Source organism: Sinocyclocheilus anshuiensis, unplaced genomic scaffold (genome assembly GCF_001515605.1).
Source record: "Sinocyclocheilus anshuiensis isolate Anshui unplaced genomic scaffold, SAMN03320099.WGS_v1.1 scaffold343, whole genome shotgun sequence".
Taxonomy (NCBI): domain Eukaryota; kingdom Metazoa; phylum Chordata; class Actinopteri; order Cypriniformes; family Cyprinidae; genus Sinocyclocheilus; species Sinocyclocheilus anshuiensis.
Window position 1 is genome coordinate 895,597 of NW_015549598.1, and position 9,911 is coordinate 905,507.

A 9,911-nucleotide genomic window follows, 5' to 3' on the forward strand; every position below is an offset into this window, starting at 1 on the left:
TTTTTTTCCCCACAAAAAAAAAAAAAAAAAAAAAAGTCATGTCTGAATCAGGAGAGAAACAGTAAACCGTACTAAACAAATATGTTGGTGGATTTTGATGTGAGAGGACATGTTTATAACGGATTTATTGCAAACACACAGCTTTTCACTTCACAAGACATTGACTGGTGGACTGGAGTCATGTGAATTACTTGTGGATTATTATGATGTTTTTATCAGCTGTTTGGAGTCTCATTCCGACGGCACCCATTCACTGCAGAGGATCCACTGGTGAGAAAGTGATGTAATGCTACATTTCTCCAAACCATCTACATCTTGGATGGGTGAGTACATTTTTAGCAAATTTTCAATTTTGGATGAAATATTGCTTTAAGTTTATATTTTGCATTAGTTAACATTTTATTTCAAGTAACATCTATTTTATGGTTTTAGTTCGAGTTAACTATAATAACCCTGGTATGATAAGTGCACATGACGTACCGCAGTGGTACAGCTTCCTGATCCTTTGCACATCCAGATCAGACAAGTGAGTCCTCTGGCCAATAATTACACCGCTGTCTTTGGGCTGAATTGTGGGTTTTCCATTGCGAGAGAAATAATTGCTGCAAAACAGAACAAAAACATGACTAATGAAGAGTTCAGCCAGCCAAACGCACATCATAAATATGACTTCATGCACTCAGACAGTCATGCACACTACAGAATACGGTTCGACTGGAACACCTACTTTCCATAATGCAAAATTGATTCCAGGTCATACTCCAGACCAAAGGTGTTCCCATTTCTCTTCAAAAAATTGTCCTCTTTCCCTGTAAAATAAAAAGTGGGCAGTACAACCAGTAACTGATGCATTAATACTCCACAACCCTTACTGGCTGCCTACTGCATCATATTTGATACTCAAATTTCTAAGGCCCCTAAATTATCAACATGATCAAAACTTTGCTGGAAAACCTGTCGTACTCAATCTACTGCATGCCTTATGTCGTCTGATTGATGGTTCATACTTTAGCAAGTTAAAGGCCTTTTAGTATCATAGTGACCCGTTCAGGTCATGGTACACATACTTTTGCAGTAAAATCTTTACAGATTTTCATAAAGTAAACAAGAAAATTTTATTTAGTTATCAATATTTTAAGATGAACATTTACTGGACTGAAGTGACATAGCTGACTTGATCATCCATTATTTTTTTTACATTTTTATTTTTTTATAAATCATGTTAAATGCAAGTATCAAATATGATCAATCAAGCTTTTGAGGATGGTTTATTTGTTAATTTCTCACTCACTGTACTGCATCGTTTTCTCCGCCACAATAATAATAATAATAATAATAATAATAATAATAATAATAATAAACTACAGAGATCATAAAACAAAGCATTTAAATATCTTTCTAAGCCTATATTGAGAGACAATACTTTGATTTTTCTGACTACTTCATATGTGAAATCTTTTTTTTTTTTTTATGGTGAAATACGTTGCAAAAGTTCAATATTACAATCACAGACTAAATTAGCTTTAAAGTTAAGTACACGATAAGTGCGAAGTGGACTACACAGGATATTCTGCCATGATTCCAGCTCGAAGGGAGCTTGTGTGTTCCATTCAAAGGGCATTAAAGTGTGCCAGATGTCAATTTAAAAAAGAGAGCAAAACAAAACACCAGTCATGAATCAGAAGTACAAAACAAGGATTTGTAAAGAAAAATATCAGAGGACTTCGATATAAGCCAAGAGGAGACTGGTTTTCCTTTGCAGTAAACAAAACTTGGTTCTCGCGAGACTAGCATATTCTTACTTTTAAGAATATGCTTATACTAAAAAGGAGTACTTTTTTATGATGGATGGATGGATGCACTTTATTTTGCTTGAAAATCTCAACCCCTATTCACTGCCATTATAAAGCTGGGACATTTTTAAAATACGACTCTGATAGTATTTGTCTGAAAGAAGAAAGTCATATACACCTATAGGATGGTGTGAGGGTGAGTAAATCATAGGTTAATCTTAATTTTTGGGTGAACTATCCCTTTAACGCTAACGTAATAAAAGTATAATTAGGAACCAACCCCAATGGGATCAAAAAAGTATCTTCGAATCAAATAAAATGCTACTGGAAATCTGAAGTTCCCATTTGAATTTCAGTGCATCTATAGAACCTGATTTTAGAGGACTCCACTTTGAGCCCTTTAGTTTTACAAATGATGACAGGAATTCCATTAGCAATTAAACTGAGCTGAAATGCTGAATTAATGTAATAGTATGCATACTGTACCAGAGGCAATGTTTCCTTTAAGTATAGTGATATGATCACCACGGTCATAGCGAGAATGCTCGTGGTGAAAGCCGAGGGCATGAAGGATCTCGTGGCAGATGTTCCCAACTTTACATTTTGGCCCAATCAGAAGAGGCTGCTCACCCCCCCTACATCCGACGTAAGATGCACACCTTTAGGAAACAGCAAACTAGATTAGACGGCAATAGATGGAACATTTTTCAGACTTCTTCCAAGATGGAAATATACTGTGAAAGTGTCCTGACAAAGACACTGAATTAAACTCCCTATACATTTTTTTTTTTCTAGTCAAACTAAAATCTGTGACTCACCCATTTCCCAATTCAAAGTGCAAATAGTCAGTTTCATTAGTATGTGGACGGAATCTGACGCAGGTCTTCTTGGAGATCATATTAAAGGCATTAAGAATGTCTTTAGTCCTGCCCTCTGAAGACCATTTACAGAAACAAACAAATCCTCTGAATATCAATGCATCGTCGCCTGTTATTACTTAAACACATCATACAGATCCAACCATTGAAATTGTGACTATACTGCTAGAGCACACTATAGGGTAATATCTGCAAAAAACATACCACCAAACATGCAGAAACTCACCAATAACGGAATCAATTTCATAAGGCACTGACAAACTTCCATCCAACTCGGCCCATAGCTCACTCACTGAGTTCCTGTCAGTCTTAAAAAAACAAACAAAAAAAACCCCAGAGGCAACTGTTTTTGTATTACAAGTGTTCTGAAATGTTGTTTAAATATGCAAATGAGATATTATATAATGAAATAAGCACTGGTTTAATTTTGCTGACATAGACAGTTAAAGGTTTTTACAGAGCATTTTGGAACGGTCTTTTTACCACTCTGTAAATCAGAAAACACTAGAATATAGATTTGATGCTACTTAAAGGGATGGATCATCCAAAAACAAATTTTTTTCTGGAAAAAAATACCATGGAAGTCAGTGGCTACCGTTAAGTGTTTTGTTACCAGCATTAGAATATCTTTATCAGAAGAAAGAAACTCATACAGGTTTGGAACAACTTGAGGGTGAGAAAATGATGTCAGTTTTAATTTTTAAGTGAACTATCCCTTTAAATTGAGTTTTTTTGGCTCAGCTAAAGAGAAAAAAAAAACGAATTTTGAGAAACTGTTAAAGATACATACTGTAATCGAAATCTACAGACACAAACCGATAAAGAGTAATAAAATAAACACTTAAATGCATGTTTTAGAGTCCCCCTCCCCACCAGTCTTCTTTTTCCCCCAGACTTATTATGGAAGCAAAACAGCCCAAAATGAACCAGTGCATGAGAGAAGGGGGGAGGGTGAGGGGGCTACATGACTTTCCATGTAGTATCTTGCCTTAAATGACAACTAGCTCTAATCTCAATTGTGAATATAAAAGCATAATTTGGGCTTACTGGTAGCAAGATATCACCCTCCTGTACAGCATAGTCTCCCTCAAAATCTGTTAAAGACATTGACAAACATTTAATCAGGTCTAAATGCTCTGATGGGTTATGCTGTCGTGTACACAAATGTCTTACCCAGCTGTGTTTCACTTGTCTTTATCAGAGGAGGCGGTCCACTCTTTGGTGAGTATCCTGTGGATAAAATAAATTGCATCATATAAATTAAATTAGTTGATTAAAAAAGCAGCCCAGTTTTACCTTCATCATACTGGATATCAGTGGCCTTCAACGTATCCACAGGAGTTCCCCACGCTTAAACATAAAAACAGCTTTATTTTAATCTGCTATTACCACAAATGTAAACTTAGAATATAATTAATTTATGAAGAACTTGTGACAGATATGTGTGATCGGTGTACCTTCATAAAGCCATGCAAATAGTAAAATTAACCACAGCATTTTAAACAGTTGCTTACTTGTGGAAACAGGGACAGTAGACTAGACAGACGTGTCCTTTCAAACACGTCCTGGATTTGCTAATTATTTGGCCACCTGGGGCTCTTGATTGACAATTAGTTCTATGAACTTCAATCAATGAGGGCCCGTTTACAACAGCGGTAGGAACCAAAACGCTCATGTTGTAGTTTCATTCCGGACGGTTTTATTGGTGGAACACAGAAAAAGACACGTGAACTGTTTTGTTGTCGACAGCTGATATCTGAAGATATTATTTTGTGGTGAGCGTGTAAAATTAATTTATTAATTATATGTTTTATTACAAGAGATAGATTTCCACTAACCAGGAATGTTTTATAGAGATGTATCTGCCGAATGTTCGCCCGTTTTGAAATAACGGTAATGTTTCCAAAAATCCGTTTTTGATTATGATTATTCATGCTATCTGTGAAATTTGACCGTGGTCAAATTTAGTTTCTGGCAAATTACCATAGTATCAAAAATTATTGTTACTGTAAATTAGATACATTTCGGTTTAAAGATGTAGAGATTGTACACTCTTACGGTGTAAGAGTTATGTTCGTTCTATATGCTATTATATATATATTTTTTGTGTTGTGACATACTTTGCTGTATACTATGGTACTGAATGTTTACCATATTCACCATAGTATTTCAAAGCACTTTCATGGTGAACAACATGGTATATTGTCATGGCACTTTTATAGTATATGGATTGTTTGTTAGTATATGGACTCTGGTATATAGGCAGATATTATAGTTATAATAGTTTAAGTATTATAGCATATAGCAGCAGTGGCGAACTCTGGTCCTGGAGAGCTGCGCGCAGCCCTGCAGAGTTTAGCTCCAACCCTAATTAAAACTCACCTGCCTGTAGCTTCCTAGTAACCCTTCAGACCTTGATTAGCTTGTTCAGGTGTGTTTGATTAGGGTTGAAGCAAAACTCTGCAGGGCTGCGGCTCTCCAGGACCGACGTTCGCCACCCCTGGCATATAGTAAATATGTTATTTATCTGATCATGAACTTATTCTCTCATTCTAACAGAACTCAAAATGACGAGGTGGGCCCGAGCGAACAACGTCCATAAACACAAAGCAGCAGACACCACACCATGGAAGCAGCTGAAGGCGAGTGGGAATGCAGGAGAAGCAGGAACAAGAGCCGGTGGCCGACACATCCAGCAGGGACCAGGTGTAAAGAAACACAACCCGAAAAAGAAGACACGAGAGCATGACAGTGACGACGTGAACGGGTTTCTGGAGTATTTAAAGCAGACCGGTCAGACAGCCCCGGACCGGGATCTGAGGGGAGAAGTGGCAACAGCAGTGAAGAAAGACGTGAGACGAGAGAACAGACGGATGAAGAGACAAAACACCAAAAAGAACAATATGGTGAGGAACTGGAATGGATATAACATGATTATCTGGGAAGCGTATAAAAAGGGTCATTGATACTCACAATTATTTTCCGCTCGCAATTCTGAGTTTATATCTCACAATTCTGACCTTTTCCTCACAATTCAGAGAAAATTGGGAGATATAAACTCAGAATTCCAAGATATAAACTCACAATTTTGAGAAAAAAAGGCTGAATTGTTAGATATAAACTCAGAATTGCGAAGGGGGGAAAAGTCGGAATTGTGAGATTTGTTTCCACCAAGGAAAAAAAAAGTAATTACCACTTTTTATCTCATAATTAAATTCTGAGGAAAAAACTCAGAATTACGAGATAAACAGTTCTAAGAAATAATCTCAGAATAACAAGATATAAACTTGCAATTCAAAGAAAAATAAAACTTCAGAATTGTGAGATTTAAATACACAATTCTCAGAGGAAAAAAAAAAAAACTGTATTGTGGGATATAAACACACAATTGAGATATATAAACTCAGTTCTAAGAAATAAACTCGCAATTGCAAGGGGGAAAAAATGTAATAATATTTTGACTTTTCATCTCACAATTCAGATTTTTTTTTTTCTGGCAATTCTGTGAAAATATAAACTCAGAATTCTAAGAAATAAACTCAGTTGCGAGTTGCGAGATGAAGTTGTTGCAATTACATTTTTTTACGTTATTATTCCATGGTGGAGATAAGCTTCCATAGATAGTCTACAATGAAATATCTGACACATTTTCTCATATTTTCAATCTAGATCTGCTTCAACTGCCGGAAGCCTGGTCACGGTCTCGCTGACTGCCCAGAGGCGGATAACGATGAAGAGATGGGCCGCGGGATCTGTTATCGGTGTGGTTCCACTGAACATGAGATCCAGAGATGTCGTGCTAAAGTGGATCCTGCCATGGGTACGAGTTGAATGAGACTTTTGGACACCTAAAGTGAGAAAGAAAAAAAAATCACCTGCTATGACTTATCATATTAATGCAGCTCTTTTCTAGGTAATTACCCATATGCCAAGTGTTTTATCTGCGGTCAGACTGGACATCTGTCAAAGGCCTGTCCTGATAACCCAAAGGGACTGTATGCTGCAGGTCAGTGATGTACCTGTTTAAGCACTAAATATCTGTGTATTTTAACACTCATGTTGTGGTGTTTTGCTCCTGTAGGCGGTTGCTGTCGGGTTTGTGGTTCAGTGGAACACTTTCAGAAAGATTGTCCTGAACACCAGAACTCAAGTGAGTTGATCAGTTAATAATGTGACCATGTCCACTGAAAATCTGGTATCTTCTTCTTTAACTGAAATAGAAACATCTCAGTTAACTTCTTTTTTGCAGCTAATTCCATCACCCTCGGCCGGCTGTCCAATAGAATCAGCGCCGACCACGAGGACGTCCATGTGCCTGTGAAGAAAGCACAACCCAAAAAAGACAAGGTAGTGGTGTTCTGATCCACAGCTGTTTTGAGGGGAAATATAGCAATGACTGTTTAACTGATCGTTGCAATTTAGATTTGCTTTCTGCAGTTATGGACTCACCGGTGATTGACCGTCTTCCTCTGATGTTTTTAGACGCAAACAAAAGTGACCCTTCCTGTTTTGAGAGCATTTACTTGCAATTAAAGGTCCTCATGATGAAATTGCCTGAGACTTGTGAACATCACATTTGTGCCTGATTTAGAAATTTAAGTTTTAATCATGATGTTTGTTTTCATTTATATGCTCAAGAAAGAGAAGAGAATCTGAATATGAAAAGCAGCATTTATTTATAAGACACTTTGTACAAATATACTCTATAAAAGAGTGTTGTGAAGTGTGTGTGGGCCATATTACCGTATTGGCCCGAATATAAGACGACCCTGATTATAAGACGACCTCCCTTTTTCCAGATGAACCTTTTGGAAAAAGGCTTTTTAAAAACCAAATCTTGTTTTTTCTTAGTAAAACACATTTTGTCTTCAATTATTTTCATATTGCATATTTTTCCTATTTTAATTTTTGTTTTGAAAGTATGGTAAAAACTGGTAAAATGTACCAACAATCACATTTTAAAAATATACACTTTTTTTATATACCATAAGAAAAATAAAAAACGGGTAGCCCATCTGAATTAGGACATTTAGGCTATCCATCTAACAGTAGCCTACCAAAATCTTATTAACAGTAGAAGTTAAATCTTACTGTAGTCTTCAAATCTGGGTACTGTCTTACGTTTTAAAATCACAAAGGGAGTTTGGTCCCATCAGGCTAATGTGACAGTCACGACTCATGCAGCTGTAAGCTTTTCTTTTTCTTTTGTTTTTACTCGCGATCTTTACAACACGCATTACATTACGTATTTCATGGCACACTCGTTTTATGCGTATTTGGCACCACCTATTATTGTTATTATTGACATGTCAAAGTCTAGACCCTGAATATAAGACGACCCCGTTTTTTCAGATGTATTTCCAAGAAAAAAACATCGTCTTATATTCGGGTCAATACGGTACTTCATGTAACTTTTGGCCCTCTAGCGGTTACGAATTAAACTGCACGCGTCTTGCAGAAGAACATAATTTGGGTTTGCGCAGATGAATGCGGTTCGCGGAACAGGTTTAGAAATGGATACAAGACATCTTATCAGAGCGGAAGGATTTTTAAAATTTTTTTGTTATTGCTGTTTTGAGCAATTCCTAGTCAGTTTTTCTCATTCGTTTGGGACAACAACTTTAAGCTTTAGTCTGAGTTTATTTTCTTTATGTACGGATATGACGTGACGCGCACGGGCGAATGACGCATATGACGTGACGCGCACGGGCGAATGACGCATGCGTTCAAGTTACCGCTAAATCCGTCCCGACTGCTAAATAATTAGTAGGATTAAAAAGCATTGATTCTGCAGTATAATACAGAACTACGGCTGCACAATTATGATCCATATCACAATTGTTAATTATTTCTATTAATATTACAATACCAATTAATTTTAACAAATTTTTATCAAAATACAACTGCATGTCATTTTCTTCATGTAGCTACATATCCAAAACAATCTGATGACTTTATTCTTGAATTATTTGATTGTTTATACATAAATCTTTTTTTTTTTATTGACTTCTCACTTAAGGTCTGAACTCACTGTAAATGCAAAACTTGGATAGAGCCGGTTAAGCCCTAAATACAATGCTGTAATTGACAACTTTCACAATTATTTAATCATCACAGATTTTATCATGGGCTCAGACACTTTGAAGAGTGTGGACTGTGAAGAGGATAATGCATGTTTAGTCATATGATGCATATTGTACCATAGATATTTATGGTTTTATCGGCAGCCTTCAGACCTGTTGACGCCAAAGACAAAAATGATAAACTGTCAAATTTAAATAATTGTTCTAATAATACTATGAAAATATCGAAGTCCACACTACAACTATAATTCTTAATATCTAATACAGATACCATTATAGTTGGCTTTACAGTTATCATTCTTGGTGTAAATGGGCCTTCAGAAATGCATGCAATGCTATAACTGACAATTTTTATGATCACAATCATGGCAGTTGTTATCATAACCTTATTTTTAAACAACTGTCCTAGAATTGTCCTAATGTTGCACATCAGAACTGTGTGGTCAGCAAATCTTGCTCCAGAAATAAAATGCAGGACATTGCCGTCTCTTCCATAGATTTGGACCAGCCGGCTATGTTTCCCTCCACATAGGGCAGCACTCCAGAGGTCACCTGGTTGTAGTACGACACCTAGAACAGCAACCAGAAATGATCAGATTGAGCATGAGAGTGATGTTTTTATTGAGTTTCAGATGTTATAGCTGGTACCTTGCAGGTTGAATAGCCTATTTCGTGAACGAGGAATCCTGCACATTTAACTTCGCTCCGAATAGAGTTCTCCTCCGGTGGAACTGTTGCCACGGTGACGGACCGGAGTGCTATGACATACGGGTCTCTATGATGGTAAAAATACAGTTTGAGCCTCACATTAAAGCAATAGTTCACTCAAAAATGAAAAAATTGCTCAAAAAGTACTTATCCTGAGGCCATGCAAGATGTAGATGAGTTTGTTTCTTTATTGGAAGAGAATTGGATAAATTTAGCATTACATCACTTGCTCACCAATGGATCCTCTGCAGTGAATGGGTGCCGTCAGAATGAGAGGCCAAACAGCTGATAAAAACATTACAGAAATCCACAAGTAATCTACACACCACAACAATGGACTGGAGTGGTGTGGATTACTTGAGGATTATTGGGAGGCTTTTATCAGTTGTTTGGACTCTCATTCTGACAGCACCCATTCACTGCAGAGGATCCATTGGTGAGCAAGTGAT

At 36.9% G+C, this 9,911-nt stretch overlaps 2 protein-coding genes across 6 annotated transcripts; one reads left to right on the plus strand and one right to left on the minus strand.

The window, feature by feature from the left end:
* Positions 1–442: 442 nt before the first annotated feature.
* LOC107658539 (zinc metalloproteinase nas-14-like) lies at positions 443–4,346 on the minus strand. Its single transcript, XM_016447131.1, has 10 exons — positions 4,320–4,346; positions 4,186–4,207; positions 3,968–4,021; positions 3,845–3,901; positions 3,719–3,765; positions 2,898–2,979; positions 2,612–2,726; positions 2,280–2,452; positions 728–809; positions 443–602 (listed from the first exon to the last, which is right to left on the minus strand). The coding sequence occupies exons 1-10, from the start codon at positions 4,344–4,346 to the stop codon at positions 443–445; spliced, it is 819 nt and encodes a 272-aa protein (XP_016302617.1).
* On the plus strand, positions 4,283–7,221 carry LOC107658610 (zinc finger CCHC domain-containing protein 9-like). Of its 5 annotated transcripts, none has more exons than XM_016447221.1 (7): positions 4,283–4,376; positions 5,231–5,577; positions 6,341–6,491; positions 6,585–6,677; positions 6,753–6,821; positions 6,921–7,018; positions 7,094–7,221. In XM_016447221.1, the coding sequence occupies exons 2-7, from the start codon at positions 5,239–5,241 to the stop codon at positions 7,124–7,126; spliced, it is 783 nt and encodes a 260-aa protein (XP_016302707.1). In that variant the 5' UTR covers positions 4,283–4,376; positions 5,231–5,238; the 3' UTR covers positions 7,127–7,221. The 5 variants fall into 5 exon arrangements, with proteins under 5 accessions (XP_016302707.1, XP_016302706.1, XP_016302709.1 ...); XM_016447220.1 differs by having other exon boundaries at positions 4,304–4,446; XM_016447223.1 differs by having other exon boundaries at positions 4,304–4,446; positions 7,109–7,221.
* The last annotated feature ends 2,690 nt before the right edge of the window (positions 7,222–9,911 follow it).

Excerpts from the sequence above, each read along its gene's own strand:
- LOC107658539 (XM_016447131.1), bottom strand. The coding sequence starts at position 4,346 with ATGAGCGTTTTGGTTCCTACCGCTGTT. Across the intron at positions 4,022-4,185 it reads TACTGTCCCTGTTTCCACAA|CGTGGGGAACTCCTGTGGAT; the intron begins GTAAGCAACTGT and ends TTTATGTTTAAG. Across the intron at positions 2,453-2,611 it reads CACTTTGAATTGGGAAATGG|GTGTGCATCTTACGTCGGAT; the intron begins GTGAGTCACAGA and ends TGTTTCCTAAAG.
- LOC107658610 (XM_016447221.1), top strand. The coding sequence starts at position 5,239 with ATGACGAGGTGGGCCCGAGCGAACAACGTCCATAAACACAAAGCAGCA. Across the intron at positions 5,578-6,340 it reads ACACCAAAAAGAACAATATG|ATCTGCTTCAACTGCCGGAA; the intron begins GTGAGGAACTGG and ends TTTTCAATCTAG. Across the intron at positions 7,019-7,093 it reads CACAACCCAAAAAAGACAAG|ATTTGCTTTCTGCAGTTATG; the intron begins GTAGTGGTGTTC and ends GTTGCAATTTAG.